Source organism: Drosophila santomea, chromosome 2R (genome assembly GCF_016746245.2).
Source record: "Drosophila santomea strain STO CAGO 1482 chromosome 2R, Prin_Dsan_1.1, whole genome shotgun sequence".
Classification (NCBI taxonomy): Eukaryota; Metazoa; Arthropoda; class Insecta; order Diptera; family Drosophilidae; genus Drosophila; species Drosophila santomea.
In genome coordinates this window covers 9,349,540-9,365,100 of record NC_053017.2, presented here as the reverse complement: position 1 = coordinate 9,365,100, position 15,561 = coordinate 9,349,540, and the positions used below count along the sequence as shown (strand labels likewise).

General features: G+C 46.6%; 7 protein-coding genes across 13 annotated transcripts; 2 read left to right on the top strand and 5 right to left on the bottom strand.

Annotated features, from left to right (window-relative positions):
• Positions 1-65: 65 nt before the first annotated feature.
• LOC120447142 (valine--tRNA ligase) lies at positions 66-4,101 on the top strand. 2 transcript variants are annotated; one of them, XM_039628579.2, is made up of 6 exons: positions 66-203; positions 258-472; positions 624-791; positions 850-2,112; positions 2,283-3,312; positions 3,372-4,101. In XM_039628579.2, the coding sequence occupies exons 2-6, from the start codon at positions 287-289 to the stop codon at positions 3,872-3,874; spliced, it is 3,150 nt and encodes a 1,049-aa protein (XP_039484513.1). In that variant the 5' UTR covers positions 66-203; positions 258-286; the 3' UTR covers positions 3,875-4,101. The 2 variants fall into 2 exon arrangements, with proteins under 2 accessions (XP_039484513.1, XP_043861837.1); XM_044005902.1 differs by lacking the exons at positions 2,283-3,312; positions 3,372-4,101 and adding an exon at positions 2,177-2,239 and having other exon boundaries at positions 159-199.
• LOC120447144 (origin recognition complex subunit 3) lies at positions 4,019-6,597 on the bottom strand. The gene is made up of 4 exons (XM_039628583.2): positions 6,456-6,597; positions 5,596-6,393; positions 4,289-5,526; positions 4,019-4,224 (listed from the first exon to the last, which is right to left on the bottom strand). Exons 1-4 carry the CDS (start codon positions 6,480-6,482, stop codon positions 4,128-4,130), a joined length of 2,160 nt encoding a protein of 719 aa, XP_039484517.1. The 5' UTR covers positions 6,483-6,597; the 3' UTR covers positions 4,019-4,127.
• A 93-nt stretch (positions 6,598-6,690) lies between these two features.
• LOC120447149 lies at positions 6,691-7,912 on the bottom strand. 2 transcript variants are annotated; one of them, XM_039628596.2, is made up of 5 exons: positions 7,708-7,912; positions 7,503-7,647; positions 7,321-7,446; positions 7,011-7,160; positions 6,691-6,954 (listed from the first exon to the last, which is right to left on the bottom strand). In XM_039628596.2, exons 1-5 carry the CDS (start codon positions 7,833-7,835, stop codon positions 6,691-6,693), a joined length of 813 nt encoding a protein of 270 aa, XP_039484530.1. In that variant the 5' UTR covers positions 7,836-7,912. The 2 variants fall into 2 exon arrangements, with proteins under 2 accessions (XP_039484530.1, XP_039484531.2); XM_039628597.2 differs by having other exon boundaries at positions 7,700-7,817.
• A 162-nt stretch (positions 7,913-8,074) lies between these two features.
• On the top strand, positions 8,075-11,258 carry LOC120447143 (ankyrin repeat domain-containing protein 12). 2 transcript variants are annotated; one of them, XM_039628582.1, is made up of 6 exons: positions 8,075-8,282; positions 8,357-8,638; positions 8,700-8,890; positions 8,947-9,585; positions 9,645-9,840; positions 9,941-10,105. In XM_039628582.1, the coding sequence occupies exons 1-6, from the start codon at positions 8,271-8,273 to the stop codon at positions 9,968-9,970; spliced, it is 1,350 nt and encodes a 449-aa protein (XP_039484516.1). In that variant the 5' UTR covers positions 8,075-8,270; the 3' UTR covers positions 9,971-10,105. The 2 variants fall into 2 exon arrangements, with proteins under 2 accessions (XP_039484516.1, XP_039484515.1); XM_039628581.1 differs by having other exon boundaries at positions 9,645-11,258.
• LOC120447153 lies at positions 11,253-13,354 on the bottom strand. 4 transcript variants are annotated; one of them, XM_039628603.2, is made up of 7 exons: positions 13,134-13,354; positions 12,851-13,068; positions 12,647-12,782; positions 12,455-12,546; positions 12,113-12,397; positions 11,833-12,051; positions 11,253-11,392 (listed from the first exon to the last, which is right to left on the bottom strand). In XM_039628603.2, exons 1-4 carry the CDS (start codon positions 13,240-13,242, stop codon positions 12,485-12,487), a joined length of 525 nt encoding a protein of 174 aa, XP_039484537.1. In that variant the 5' UTR covers positions 13,243-13,354; the 3' UTR covers positions 11,253-11,392; positions 11,833-12,051; positions 12,113-12,397; positions 12,455-12,484. The 4 variants fall into 4 exon arrangements, with proteins under 4 accessions (XP_039484537.1, XP_039484538.1, XP_043861838.1 ...); XM_039628604.2 differs by having other exon boundaries at positions 12,113-12,358; XM_044005903.1 differs by having other exon boundaries at positions 12,113-12,546; positions 13,134-13,339.
• Positions 11,253-14,762, bottom strand: LOC120447155. The gene is made up of 7 exons (XM_039628607.2): positions 14,621-14,762; positions 14,415-14,569; positions 14,222-14,357; positions 13,992-14,119; positions 12,113-12,358; positions 11,833-12,051; positions 11,253-11,392 (listed from the first exon to the last, which is right to left on the bottom strand). The coding sequence occupies exons 1-4, from the start codon at positions 14,727-14,729 to the stop codon at positions 14,046-14,048; spliced, it is 474 nt and encodes a 157-aa protein (XP_039484541.1). The 5' UTR covers positions 14,730-14,762; the 3' UTR covers positions 11,253-11,392; positions 11,833-12,051; positions 12,113-12,358; positions 13,992-14,045.
• On the bottom strand, positions 14,727-15,560 carry LOC120447156. Its single transcript, XM_039628608.2, has 4 exons — positions 15,366-15,560; positions 15,200-15,306; positions 15,002-15,134; positions 14,727-14,865 (listed from the first exon to the last, which is right to left on the bottom strand). The coding sequence occupies exons 1-4, from the start codon at positions 15,475-15,477 to the stop codon at positions 14,795-14,797; spliced, it is 423 nt and encodes a 140-aa protein (XP_039484542.1). The 5' UTR covers positions 15,478-15,560; the 3' UTR covers positions 14,727-14,794.
• Between the last annotated feature and the right edge of the window lies 1 nt (position 15,561).

The following is a 15,561-nucleotide window of genomic DNA, read 5'->3' as shown; positions in this document are numbered from 1 at the left end:
ATAAATATAGTAACAAAATATTATAGAAAACTAATTTTACATAAGACATTAACTAGCTCTCAAAACAAATATTAATTAAAATTCCACTTTAAATATATATTTATTCTTGTCAATTAAAATTCAAAATAAATTCCGGTTGGCAACCCTGGCCACAAACTGCACACGTTTTCATCTGTTTTTCTGCGACTCCAGTCCAACTGCATGTGAGTAATGTACTCCGTCCATTTCATCACTTGACCAACGGTTGCACTATCCAGATTTACTCCTGAGATCACCTGACATCAAAATGCCCGAGGCTGAACAGCAGAACGATGCCAACGTACCAGCCGGAGCCGGGGGTGATCCTCCCAAGACGGCCAAGCAACTGGAGAAGGAGCGTCTGAAGGCGGAGAAGCTGGCCAAGCTACAGGCGAAGCTGGATAAGAAGGCCGCAGCAGCTCCAGCAGCGGGCGACAAAAAGGAGAAGCCCGAGGTTAGTGATGCATTCATTCCGAAAATGCCTCCTATTTTGAGATCCCAAATCGAGGTTATGTGGCCAAGTGAGAGGCAGTAATTGCTGCCTATTGTTATTGGTGAAAGCTAGTGCCACTTATGTGTAATGCTCGAATTACCTTCCCTTGCAGAAGCGCACCAAGGAGGTGAAAGAGGCTGCCGTGTACACGGCACAAACAGCTCCCGGGGAGAAGAAGGATCTGAGTGGAGCCTTGCCCGATGCCTACAGCCCACGGTTCGTGGAGGCACAGTGGTACAGCTGGTGGGAGAAGGAGGGCTTCTTCACGCCTGAGTACGGAGTGAGTTGATCCATGTTTTGTGTAAAACTGTAGTTTCTAATTCTGCTTGCTCCGAAAGCGTGCATCGATTGACGACCCTAATCCCAATGGCAAGTTTGTGATGATCATTCCACCACCAAACGTGACGGGTTCCCTGCATTTGGGCCACGCCCTGACCAACGCCATCGAGGACGCCATCACGCGCTATCACCGCATGAAGGGACGAACCACTTTGTGGGTGCCTGGTTGTGACCACGCCGGCATCGCCACACAGGTGGTGGTGGAGAAGCTTTTGTGGCGCGACGAGAAGCTATCGCGGCACGATCTTGGCCGCGAAAAGTTCATTGAGCGCATCTGGGACTGGCGCCGGGAGAAGGGCGGTCGCATCTATGAGCAGCTGAAGTCCCTGGGCTCCTCCTATGACTGGACCCGTGTGGCCTTCACCATGGACCCCAAGCTCTGCCGCGCCGTTACCGAGGCTTTCGTCCGATTGCACGAGGAGGGCAGCATCTACCGTAGCTCCCGACTGGTCAATTGGTCGTGCACACTGCGATCGGCCATATCAGACATTGAGGTGGACAAGGTGGAGATCCCCGGTCGCACATTCCTCTCGATTCCCGGATACGAGGACAAGGTGGAGTTCGGCGTTCTGATAAAGTTCGCCTACAAGGTGGAGGACACTGACGAGGAGATCATTGTAGCCACCACCCGTATCGAGACTATGCTGGGCGATACAGCTGTGGCTGTGCATCCCCAAGACGATCGGTACAAGCACCTGCATGGCAAGTTCGTAGTCCATCCGTTCTCCACGCGCCGCCTGCCAATCGTCTGTGACGAGTTCGTGGATATGGCTTTCGGTACGGGTGCCGTAAAGATCACCCCGGCCCACGATCCCAACGATTACGAGGTGGGCAAGCGCTGCAATTTGCCCTTCATTACAATCTTCAACGACGACGGCTACATAATCGGTGATTACGGAGAGTTCACTGGAATGAAGCGATTCGAGTGCCGCAAGAAAATCCTGGAGAAGCTTAAGGCGCTGAATCTCTACCGCGAGACACTGAACAACCCGATGGTGGTGCCCATCTGCAGTCGCTCCAAGGACGTTGTGGAGCCACTGATTAAGCCGCAGTGGTATGTCAGCTGCTCGGACATGGCCGCCTCTGCCACTGAGGCAGTGCGCTCCGGCGAACTGAAGATCATACCGGAACACCACACTAAGACGTGGTACCACTGGATGGACGGTATCCGTGATTGGTGCGTGTCGAGGCAACTTTGGTGGGGTCACCGGATTCCGGCATACCATGTCAGCTTCACCGACCCTTCCCTCCAAGCCGGATCGGTAAGTAAATCTGTTGTGGGTAATAACATTTTATGTGGGTAATATATTACGTTGGATTTCTTAGTCTGCTCATGGAACAGTGGTACGTAAAAAGCCAACAAGAATATCTTAAATTATAGATCACACTTAAATTAGACGTATTACAACTGTCTTATTTGTTTCCTTGTTAGAACGACGACGAGCAGTACTGGATTGTCGCACGCAGCGAGTCGGAGGCCCTGACCAAGGCAGCCGAACGATTCGGAGTGGACTCCAGCAAGATCGTTCTGAAACAAGACGAAGATGTCTTGGACACGTGGTTCAGTTCGGGAATCTTTCCCTTCTCCGTTTTTGGCTGGCCAGACCAAACTAAGGATCTGAAGACGTTCTATCCCACATCGCTCTTGGAGACGGGTCACGACATTCTCTTCTTCTGGGTGGCCCGCATGGTATTCTTCGGACAGAAGCTGCTGGGCAAACTGCCGTTTAAGGAGGTCTACCTTCACCCCATGGTGAGGGATGCGCATGGACGCAAGATGTCCAAGTCATTGGGAAATGTAATCGATCCTATGGATGTTATTCGTGGCATTACGCTCGAGGGACTCCATGCTCAACTTGTGGGCTCCAACCTGGATCCTCGGGAGATCGAAAAGGCTAAGGCTGGACAGAAACAGGATTACCCGCAGGGAATTCCCGAGTGCGGTTCGGATGCCCTTCGATTCGCGCTGTGCGCCTACATCACGCAGGCGCGCGACATCAACCTGGACATTAACCGCGTTCTGGGATATCGTTTCTTCTGCAACAAACTGTGGAACGCCACCAAGTTCGCGCTGCTGTACTTCACCGGCTCTGAGAAGTTTGACACGGAGCTGAGTGCCTCTGAAGCGATCAACCAGATGGACGCCTGGATCCTGTCACGCTTGGCAGCGGCCATTGAAGCTTGCAACACCGGCTTTGAGTCCTACGACTTTGCTGCAGCGACCAGCGCCTGCTACGCATTCTGGCTCTACGATCTCTGCGACGTGTATTTAGAGTGCCTCAAGCCGATCTTCCAGAGCGGCAGCGAGGAGCAGCAGGCCGCCGCCAGGCGCACACTCTACGTATGTCTAGATTATGGTCTGCGCCTGCTCTCTCCGTTCATGCCTTTCATCACGGAGGAACTTTACCAGCGGCTGCCAAGGGCAAATCCCGCTCCTAGCATTTGCGTGGCTAGCTATCCCAGTAAGTCGCCTCTTTATTTATTGATGCAATTGAATTTTTTTTAATATTCTTATACCTAGGCAATACATCTTGGCGCAGCACGAAAATAGAGTCAGACGTGGAATTTGTGCAGAAGGCGGCGCGGATTATCCGCTCTGCCCGTTCCGACTATAATCTGCCCAACAAGGTTAAAACCGAGGTGTATATAGTGTGCACGGATTCGGTGCCCAGTGAAATACTCAAACGCTACGCCAGCGATCTGGCCACAATCTCCTACTGCTCCAAGGTGGTCTTCGACAGTCCCGCACCCCAGGGCTGTGCGATCCTGACCGTGACGGGCCAATGCGAGGTGCACCTGCTGCTCAAGGGACTCGTGGAGGCGGACAAGGAGATCGCCAAGCTGCAGAAGAAGAGCGACCAGTTAGTGCAGACGGTGGGCAAGCTGACACAGGCCATCCAGGCCGCCGACTACGCAACTAAGGTTCCCGCCGAGGTGCAGGAGGCCAACGAGACAAAACTTTCCGAATCGCGGGCAGAGATTGAACGCATCGCTGCCGCCATCGAGACTCTGAAACTGATGTGAACAGGGAACAGTAACCGCTAGTCGGGATCACTGGTAATTGATATTTAGCACGCTTGCCTGGCCAGCTGCTGGGCTTTACTTAAAAATACAAGAACGCGCTTCAATCGCAAACAAAGTTAATGCATTTCGAACAGAGTAGACAAATCGATTGATGTTTTATTTATTTATAACGTCCCACACACGAAATTTGCCCCAATATAAATAAATAGAAAAGTACTATTCGCTAAGGGATTTTGGTTCTTCATATCCCGAGCTACCAGGTTAATCGGGTGGCATGATCCGTCTTGCGCTTCGACATCTTAATGTACCCCAGGAACTGCAACTCGGCTACGGCACGCGTGAATCGGGCTCTGGTTGAAGGAAACATGAATAAGGATTTATGGTATACGGAGAGGAATATCATTTTGTACTCACTGGATCTGGGGATCGATTTGCTCCTGGGCCACTTCCTCGTTGTCGCCGCCACTCACAACTGATCGAAAGGCCTGCAGCCAATCGAAAAGGTTGATCATGCGACCGCACTCCAGGTGCAGCTTGTAAACCACGGAGAGATCGGGCAGCGTGCCAACCAGTAGCGACTGATCTTGCAGCTCGCAGCACTTGCACTGCATGTAAAAATGTGGATTATTCAGGGCAGTGTGCAGTGCAGCCCGCGGGGCTCCAATTATGTTTCGCCGCACGGTTGCAATGTCGCTGAACACAAAAAGTTCGTGAATAGGTGGTGCATCCTGCAGCGGACGAAGATGTGTCTGGACAATCTGTGCCTCGATAAGCTGCAGAGTCTTCTGCAGAGCCCGTGCGAATTGAGTGGTGGGCGTATTCAGCTGCTGCCGCATCTTGTCCTCTTTGCTGCGCTGTAAAAGCTGATCTTTCAGTTCCTGACGCGAGGCAACTGAAGTCAGCTGGTCCGTTGGCTTGCTTGTTTCGGTGGGCGATGTCGCTGCTACTGTCGCCATGGTGGCCTTGACCACTTCGTCCACTGAATGGCGTATAGCTTCTAGCTTAGGTTTCAGCACAGCAGTGCAGGCCTCGCCCAATTCCAGCGGAGCAATTTCGTCAACTAGGAACTGCTCAGTCCTTTCCAGGGATCGGTTTACCTTAGCGACAAATTCGTCCTTGGACAGAAAGCTAAGCATCTGCTGGCACTCCTTGTACTCCGGTGTCGAAATGACCGCTCGGTTTAGACAGCTGACATACAGTTCTCGACGCAGCTTTCCGAGAGGGCAGCGCGGCAGATCCCCAACAAGCTCTGTAAGAAACTCCAGGGAGCAGCGAAAGAGCAGGAAGTGGAGTAGGCAGTCGCGCAGCAGCTGCGGCAGTTTCTTCTTTAGGTAGTCATCGTCGGTGAGCACGGCTATGATGCGTTTGCAATCATTGATCTGCTCAACGTACGGACGAAACGATGGAAGCCTTCTGATTGTCTCCATATCCTCGTGGGACAGCTGCTTTATGCGTCCCAAGGCTTTGCTGTAATCCGTGCAAAGAGCAAAGGCATTTCCACCAAAGAAGTGTTCCATCAGGCAGTACTTGAAGCCCTGAATAAAGCCGTGGATTGAGAAATCGTAGTATAAGAAGATGTGGGTCAGGAACTTGAATGTCTTTCCGGACAGGTGGAAAGCGTACTTGGGCGACAGCAGAACTTTATCGAGCACCTAAAAGTGGTTAGGAAATCTATTAACACACAAATAAGCACACACTGGTAAGAAAGAATGGGCTATTACCTCATTGAGGCCCGTTGGAGCAGCTTGAGTCTGGAAAACCCTTAGACGAATCTTGCTGCTCACGTGGTAGGGAAGTGTGCCGTGCACTGCTGTCATGGCCGTGGCCACTCCCAGGACCAGGACGAATGGAAGTGAGCCGCAGTGGGCGCTGAGGATGAGGATGAGATCCTGCAGCACGTTTGCGTTGAAGCACTCAAAGTCGGGAAGGATGACGACCAGCTGGCGACGCTTCCGTTCCGAGTTAAAGTTGTTTGAGTACCAGGACTTAAGCTGCTTCATGGTGCACTGCGAGCGACGTAGTCGCTTGCGATCCCGTTCGGCGCCATCCTCGTCCACGTCATCCATCTGCTCTACTTCCGCATCATCTTCTACGAGCCCAAAAACCAATGACTCCACGGCAGCCTTTAGAGTGGCGCAATCCCTCGACTGCAGCACACATACCATTGCAGCGCGTTGGGCATGGAGTCGCTGTGTAAGTGCCGTGAACTGGCTGAGATGATCCGGCTGATTGATGCCCGTTAACAAGGCGGCGGTGGGCAGCACCTCGTCCGGGGTGGCACGTTCTGCCTGCCCCACCACAAAGTCCACCAGTTGCTCCAGAGTGCGGGCATAGCTGCGGTGCTGCAGATCAGCTATGTGGTCGTTTACCTGGTTCCAGGCGTTGCGGTATTCCTCATAGAAGGGCTGCTGCACTACCTCCTGACCCAGAAGGCTACTGGACTCCGCGGCAGGACGCTTCCGCTTGCCGGCCGCCTTTTTCCCGGCTCTCGTAGCGCCATTTTTGTAGACAAAACAACCCTGCAAGCAAAACAATAAGAAGTTAAACCTCAATGTCCAGTTTGGAGGCCAAAGCCACTTACCTTGGACACTGAAATGGTGGGATCCATCGCTGGCTTTACACTGACTGCGGCCCGATGTCGTGGTCTCTTTATGTCGCCGGGTTGCGTTTATTTATTTATTTGTTTAGGTCAGCTCTGTCCCAATTAAAGTTTCTTCACCGGTAGTAACGCGAAATGAAATCAGCTGGCTGCTGTGTTTGGCGCCAAATGGGCGGCAGTGTTGGCTAACGAATTTAGGGGCGGGTACCCCTAAATATCAATTCGTTGTCATACCCTCCGTCGACGAGGTCCTCGTATACCACCATTTCGGGGGACTCGAAGTCGTAGAGTCTCTGAAGAGCACCAAGTTTTTTGAACGTTCGCGGTCGCAGAGATCCGACCATTTTGGAGCCATTTGGAACGAGAAGAGATAGAGGAGCAGGAAATCGAGGAAGAGTATGATTGCTGCCAGGAAGTAGTCCTTCGTGCGCATCTCTGCAAACCTTCCACCATTTATAATCTGCGCGTGGTACATCACAAACTGTAAGTGCGAAAATTAATGACAGAAACTAATTCAAAATCAGATATAGTACTAACCATCAAGATGCTGATGACGATAAAGCCCCGGGCGATGATGAACGAGTATGCGACATTAGCCACGATGTAAAGCATCACAAAGTATATGGCGCCGATAATGGAAACCACGGCGAGCACAAATAGCACCACCACATCCAGTGTGAGATCCAGCTTAATGGGATAACAATAATAGGTTTGAACCAAATGCCATTGATTTATATGAAATACTATCAAGAACTATAGCTTGACACGTAATAAGCTCAAAATATCAATAAATTGACTCAAATCTCTAAATAATACAATTATAAAAACGATGTGGGACACATCTTACCGGAAGGAAGGAACCGCAGACGATAAAGAGTGCCAAGACTAGGGTCCATATGAGGAAGCTAAAGAGGAACTGATACTTATAGTGGCGGACAACCAGCGGTGCGATTCCCAGTACAATGAATTCAAGCTGGGAAGAATAGGTTCATATTTGCACCCAGACTGCGAATAACGTTATAGACTTACAATTAGGACTGCAAACAACCAATTAACCATTTTATTAAAGCGCAGTACCTCAAAGAATATGAAAAGAACGAGGAGTACCAGGCCTACTCCAAAAAACAAGGAGCTCAGCCAATAGTATGAAGTAAAAAATACATTTAAAGAGTTTCTGAAAATAAAAAAAGTGGAATGAGGATAAAATAGATTTGAAAAATACATACAAACGTACAAAAAGCGGAAAAGAGCCCATTGCAAAAGCGCCACGATCAAGAATATCGCGGTTAGTAGGTAAGTGATCAGGGCGAACTTCCTTCTTTCCCTCTTGTAGTAAGAACTTTTTTCTGGAATGTCTGCCATTATGTAGTGTTTCTAGGTATTTAAGTGTTTATTTATTTTTGTTTGAAGGACATAGAAATTTGAGTATTAAGGGATGTCAACTAGATTGTTTTTAAAATCCCATTATTAATGGGAACTCGAGAACTTGAAAGGAAGTAGTTTTTGAATAATTTGCTTTGCCGCCACATTTTGGCAGCTAACAATCGATATCGAGCCTCTTCATTGCCTATCGTTCGAGGCGGTCAGCTGTTGCTTCCGATTGGCAAGCGCTTCTGCTGCTATCGATTGGCGGCAACACGGAATGTTCCAAGAATATTTAATAGAATAATAATATTAGTTAATATTTCATTAATACAAATACCCACCGAGCTATCCAATTGCATGCAATATCCGTGGAAGTGGACAAGGAAATCAAGACCATTGGGGTTCTTTTGTGTATTGAAAGTTGTCTAAATTATGGCTGAGAAGGTAAATACTACAGTAACTAACTAACAAACGTAACTTTATTAATCATTATTAATTGTAAATATCCTCGTTTGAAGGGGAGCCAAGAAAACACGGAGGCGATCGTGAAGGGGAACACGAAATCCAGCGAGGAACTGGGGCTACCCGAAGCTTTGGAGGATTTGATGGAGCTGGATCTGGAAGCTCATGGCGTGGGTGGGTTGAAGTCAAAAGATAAGGATAAATCTATGGATTTGGATATCTACGACGATCTGTACGAGATGGAGCCTGCAGGTTCAACAAAGTCCAAGGAAGTGGACAGATCTCTTGAACTGGACATCTACGATGATTTGGACGACTTCCAGAAGGTCGAAGATCGTGTAAGTTTTGCAGGTGGAAGTCTTTCAGCGGAGTTCGGTTAATTAAATTACCATCTTGCAGAAAACCAAAGAGCTACAGGAATGGGAAGCCAAATACGAAAAGGCGCTGGCCGAAATTGTTGCGCTAAAGGCCGAGAATAAGGCACTCGGAAAGAAGATAAAAACCATGGAGGTTAATCTGCAGAATCTACTGGACACAGCCAAGGCGGAGATTAAAAGAAAAGAGACACTGATTTCCGAGCTGCGAAACGAGTTAGTATAAATTTTCAACCCCCCTGCTTCCTAACTAACAACGTCTTCTTTAACAGAAAGGACGATGTATGCTTCCGGCGAAAACGAGCGCGACCATTTGAACTGCCAGGGGTAAGTGAACCCGAGAGTAAGCGTACGAAAGAATTTCAAGCGAAGCCAATCGATGCCAAGACGGATATGGAAACGGATAGAAATCCGTTCAAAGCTGCCAAAGACGGCGCTAAAAAGTTCACCGCTACAGAAGATGCTAGAAAGATGATGACCACAAAAGATGACACTAAAAAGTTCACTGCTAAAGAAGATGTTAGAAAGATGATGACCACAAAAGATGACACTAAAAAAATCGCTTTAAAAGATGTTGAAAGTGCGGCGATATTCAAGGATGATAATAAGAAGCCAATCCTAAAAGATAATGACCAGAAGTGGTTCTCAAAAGATCATGCTACTAAATCTATCACAAGAGAAGATGACAAGAAATCGGTCCAAAGAAGCAAGTTCCCCAGGCCGGAATATTCCAAGACCACCGATCGAAAATCTACTACACAGACTCGTCGTCCAGAAAATAGACACAGATCCAGAGATAGACACCATAGCCGCAGCCGGAGTCCAAAACATAGTTCCCGGCGAGATTACCACAGGAGTCAAGAAAGCAAGTCCCGGCACGCCAAACGCCGTAGCCATTCCGCATCGCCCAGGTCAGTAAAGCTAAAGGACATAAGTTACATTTGTTGTTAGCACCATCTGATTTTTGTAGCAAAATACATTTGTCACGAGAAAGCACCAAAGCCAACACCACACTTACTGGCAATGAAGCAAATGACCAACGCAGCAGGAGCCCGATCCTCGAGTCCACCAAACTGGTATATGAGTCCCAACCGCCTAGGAAAGGCGTTTCCAAGCGAAGAGATGCTGCTTCAGAAACGAATGCCAATTCCTCAAGCGAACCAAAGGTACAGACGAAAGATATTACTCAACCGAAAGATGGTTTAATTTCTGAAGCTTGTATTCCAAAACATGATATTATCCCGGGGCTTAATTTAATTAACCCAGAATCTGAGGATGTTTTTAACAACGAAATAGAGTTGGATAAACGAGACGAAAAAAATCCTTTTAAAAAGTTCTCGAATCATACAAAAGACACACACGCACACGATCTATTAAATAAGACGTCGAATCAAAAGGTTGTAATAGTTGAAAAATGTAAAAACATTTCAGCAAAAGATTGTCCAGCAGATGCGCAACAGCTAGACCAACTCAAGGATGCAAGAGAAGCCAACGAGCCACAGGCAAAGTTAGACAAAAAAGAGCCATTTGCAGTTGAAACTGTTGTGGAAACGGCTAACAACGAAGAGGGAACCGATTATGTAGCATTATCAAAGAACATGACGCCCCTAACTGATGTGTGTTCTCAGCATGATGAGAATGAGAAGGCGGGCTCAAGAAAGGAGATCCGAGAACCGAACATAACGGATGAAGTAAGCTCAGTAGTCAAGTCCGACGTGGGAGTGAGGATTATCGAGGATATTCGGTTGCCCAAGATGGCGAACATCGACCACTTTGCTGTAAAGGTCGACCAGCAGGACGAGGCGCCAACAGCCGTCACAAATTCCGCGCCGAATCAGCAGAACCTAGCCACACAGGACAAAAACATTGGTTGTGCAGAGATAAAAGATCAAACTGCTTTTAGCTCCGCGGACGAAACTCCCATCAAGTCTACTGTATTATACGCCAAGCCCGATTCAACAAAACTGGATCACAGCGATGAACATGACGAGGTTATTCTGGAAGCTGAGATGGACATGCTGACGAACGATCAGGATGCAGCGAGCACAGCAGATCCAACTTATCCGAATATGCGGATCGCAGAAGACGCCATTGAGATGGCACTGGAGCAATTGCACCAGCAGTCACCGGACGAAACTGTAGTGACCTCAACGTCGAATAGAGCTCCGCAGACGCCAAAACAAAGCCTTATCACGATTCTCACCCAGTCTCCAAGCCAGCGCGGTCCCATCAAATCCCAAACGAAGTCGAAGACTGTGTCATCGATGCCGACGCCAAAGAAACAGGCCACGGAGAAAACCCCGCTGAAAAAGAGAAAAGTCAACATGGACAGTGCGCCGCAGGTGCCAGCCGCCAGTTTGGATGACACCATCGACGAAACTTTGGGAGCCAGCCTACATGACGATGGCTCAACTGTGACCAAACGCTGTTCCCTGGGCCACACCGATTACCAGTACGAACAGATAAAGGACGAGGTCATTTTAAGAGTGAAACGGCGGGCTCGCCGACGAAAACCAATACCTACGGAAATACCCACAGCGGCTGCTGACAAACCTATTTGAAATAAATTTGTAATCGATTTCAACTGCTTACTTAGAATTTATTTATACATAATATCAAGCTTGGTGCGATCAAATGAGGTATTTTAGTTTCAACCTGTTGAGCTTTCGATCATCTTGAACCACGAGTAGACAACGACCGACAAGTAAAGGGCCACACCTATGGGGTTAAATGCAATTTAATAACAAGGTGTTAAAAAAAATCAATATTATTTCTCGCCAGTTAGCCAAAGGTAAGTTGTAAGCTTTACCGACTCCACCGACGATGAGGAGTAAGGTTAACATCACAGCGCTCATCGCCACGCAAGCATCAATAAAAAAGCAAAGAGAGAATCCTATAGTCGGGTTACCCGTCTATCAGATATCAGTTACTTTTGGACAGTTTGTGGGCGTTAGAGTGGGCGTGGCAGCATGGGTCAACAAACTTGCGCTGCGTCTATGTCTCTGGAGTCTGAACCTCGAAGTTCATACGGACGGACATAGTCAGATCGACTTGGCTATTAATCCTAATCAAGAATATATATAACTGCTTCAGCCTGTTACAAACTGTTACTCTACAAGGAACGGGTATGAGGTTATAAACAATGTTATAAAAGTTACTCTTAATATCCAAAACAACTGCCGCAGTCACAATCACATCTACATCAAGGCTTCCCTTCTCAGCTCACAGCAGCAGCACTTTCTAATTAAGATTCACTTCATTCTAATTAAGATTTAAATAGCGTTCTTTTGGGGTCTTGTATCAGTTTTGGACTTCCTCTAAGCGTTCAAGCTTTTTGTACCATGAATAGACAACGTACCAACAGCAGACTGCAACAACTGTGGGTAGCCATAAGGAAAGTGTTGTTGGTCTTATTAGTATCTCATGTGAAATACATACCTGTGTTAATTATGGTGAAAATCAAAAGTATCCCATTTACCAACCCGATTATGAGCAGTGCGAGAGCCATTATTAGGTTATCTCTTGCAATTATCAGGATATTAGATGGGCAAAGTGGATGAAAAATGCGATAATCCAAGTATAGTAGGCTAAAGAGTAGTAGCTGCTTTCAAGAACCTCCTCAATATGATCCATACACCAGTCTTCATAATAGGCCAAATCTGTGGAACATCACCTACAACGTACCTATTATGATGAGAACCAGGGCCACGACATCAGTGCCGTCTATTAACACAAATATGAAAAATATGATATCCAGTATAATGCGAATAATGCGAGTACTTGATTCTGACACAAATCCGATTGCTAAGTTTATTCCGAGGTGGACGGGCTGTACCAAGACACGACTGTTAGCCAAAAGTAGGTGGCTGGAACTGAAGAGGTGAAGCGAATGATGAGAGATTGATGCCATGATTTAAAACCCACTTTGATTGACTGATTGGCCCTTGACACTTGGCACTAGAGAGTACTCACACAGACTCAGGCCTATCAGCCAAAAAGTGGTGGTGCAGTCAAACGACTTGGTCACTATCCAAATCAGGATGAGGAGCAGCACAACGAAGCGCATCAGGGCAGTGGCCACGTAGGGGGCAGCCATGGTTTTCTCCTCCTAAGCGAGTAAACGGGGATGTTCTGCGGTTGGGATGGGGACTTGGACAAGACGGTGTATGGACGTACCGAGAGTACGGACACAATGATGAGTATGGAGGCGCCAATGTGAAGAACGAGGACAATCAAGCAGAATATATACATTGAATAGCCGAACCTATTGAAGTAAAAGTCATCAGCAACATAAAAATCGTACAGCTGCGAACGTTTCGCAAGGGATTGCCCATGAATAGTATACGCCGCCTGTGTAAGGATCCAAAAATCTTCATCCACCTTACGCCTTATCCCTGTGGAAGAAGACCAACACGGTTATCCCACCCACATTCCTCCTCCGTGCTAACCCAGTGCTTACATGGCAGGTAGCACCCGCAGAGTATACTTAGGATGATGTCCACGAACCCAACTATGAGTACGCCGTACTTCAGCTCGAAGAAGTAAAGAAATTTGTCGACAACGCCCATTTTACGAAATTTCAGTGTACTAAATTTTAGAGTTCTGAAAGGAGGGCACTCTGATCAGGGCATTTATCATGATATATTTTCATAACCTATGCCAAGGAAACAAATAAATTAATACTAGTGATCGGAAAGGCTACCACTGAAGTATGGTTTTACCGATGTTTAGCAACATCAATTGATCAGCTTTATCATTGATGAACTCTATAATCCGGAAACTATCCCAAAAGCTGATCCGTTCTGAAGCCGTGTCAAAATAACATATATATTTACAACATTATATATATTACATTATTAAAGCCCGACATCGCTTCCTTTAAGAACTAAGAGGCTAGAGCCTAGATATAGGCGAATATTGAAATGCAAGGGATGACTTTCGGGCTTATTCCTGCTTCGACTTAGAATTGGACTCCATCGAGAAAGGAGATCCAAGAACCGAACAGAACGGGGGATTAGGATTATTGAGGATATTTGGTTGCCCAAGATTGCTGTTAGCGTCGACAAGCAGGACGAGGCGACGTGAAGTAAGAAGAACCTAGCCCCACAGGACAAAAACTTTGGTTGTGAAGAGACTTAGGATCAAACTCCTTTTGGACCCATCAAGTCTGCTACTTTTATACGCCAAGCCCGATTCAACAAAACTGAATCACATCGATGAATATGACGTGGTTATTCTGGGGAGGCTATGGAAATACACACTGCTGCTGCTGACGAACCAATTTGAAATGAATTTGCAATCGATTTGAATTGTTTACATAGAATTTATTTCAGTATATTGTGTTAAGCCTGGTGCGATCAAGTGAGGTACTTCAGTTTCCGCCTGCTGGGCTTTGGATCATCTTGAACCACGAGTAGGCGACGACCCAAAAGTAAATGGCAACACCTGCGGGTTTAAATTGCAAATTAATTACAAGGTGTTTGAAATGGGCAATAGTATTAATTCCGGCCAGCTAGCAAAGATATTTAGATATTTTTTTAGATTTACCGAATCCACAGCCAATGAGAAGCAAGGTCAAAGTCATAGCACCAATCGCGACGCATACATAAATGAAAAATATGAAGTCAAAAATAATGCGTATCGCTCCAGTAATGAGATAGACAATGAGCAGTTTTTTGGTTTGCTGGAGCAAAAGAGGGTCTCTTGAATCTTGTGCTGCTGATTGGAAATGAATACTTACCACCCAAACAGAGGCAATAACCAAAACACAGGACATTAGATGGGCAAAGTGGATGAAAAGTGCGATAATCCAAGTATAGTAGGCTAAAGAGTAGTAGCTGCTTTCACGAACCTCCTCATTATGATCCATACACCAGTCTTCATAATAGGCCAAATCTGTGGAACACATTATGCCCAAACTGTTTCGGATCACACAACATCACCTACACTTAGTTTCCAAAACAACTGCCGCAGTCGCAATCATGTCTATAGGGGCGATGATCAGGGCTCCCCATCTCAGCTCACAGCAGCAGCACTTTCTAATGGCACACTTCATTCTAATTGCGATTTAGTTAGTGTTCTTTTGTGGTCTTGGCATCATTTTTGTATTGTCTCAGTGATCTATACATCCGCTGAGCCTCCAAGCTTCTTGTACCATGAGAAGATAACGATCCACAAGATGTCTGCAATAACTATGGGTAGCGATAAGAAGAGTGTTAAGTTGAACTTATTAGGTGTTACTCTCGAATGCATAAAGACTAAAGAAAAATCAAAGCCATCTTACGTACGTTTCTAACATACATATCCGAAAAACATGAAAAAACGTACCTATGTTAATTATGATAAGAACCAGCGCCACGTCATCAGTGCCATCTATTAACACAAATATGAAAAATATGACATCCAGTATAATGCGAATAATTCCAGTTATAAGATAAGGTATGACGAGTTTTTTGTTTGCCTAGAAAATCGTTAAGATGCTCCTTAGGCTCGTTGTGCAGACATGACCAACTACTTACTACTTACCACAAAAACAGAAACAATGACCAAAATGGTGAAGATTATGTGTACAATGTGAACTAAGGCGACAGCATACCAGACGAAATTCAAACCTCCATCGGAATCTCTATACCCTGCAAGATTCGTGCATTTCTTTCTTTCCTTAGCCCTTGGAAACTTCAATGAAACTCACCGGTAGTGCAGCCCACACAGGAGCCTGCAAAGATGAAGTCAACCAAGGCGGCAATGAGAGCTCCCCACTTCAGCTCAAGGCAGAAGCACTTTTTTATGGTTGGTATAGCCATTGCAGCAGATTTTTAAGTAAATATTATATATGTATATGGTACGTTTCAGTTGAAGCTTGAATTTGAACTGCTCGGTTTTCCAAT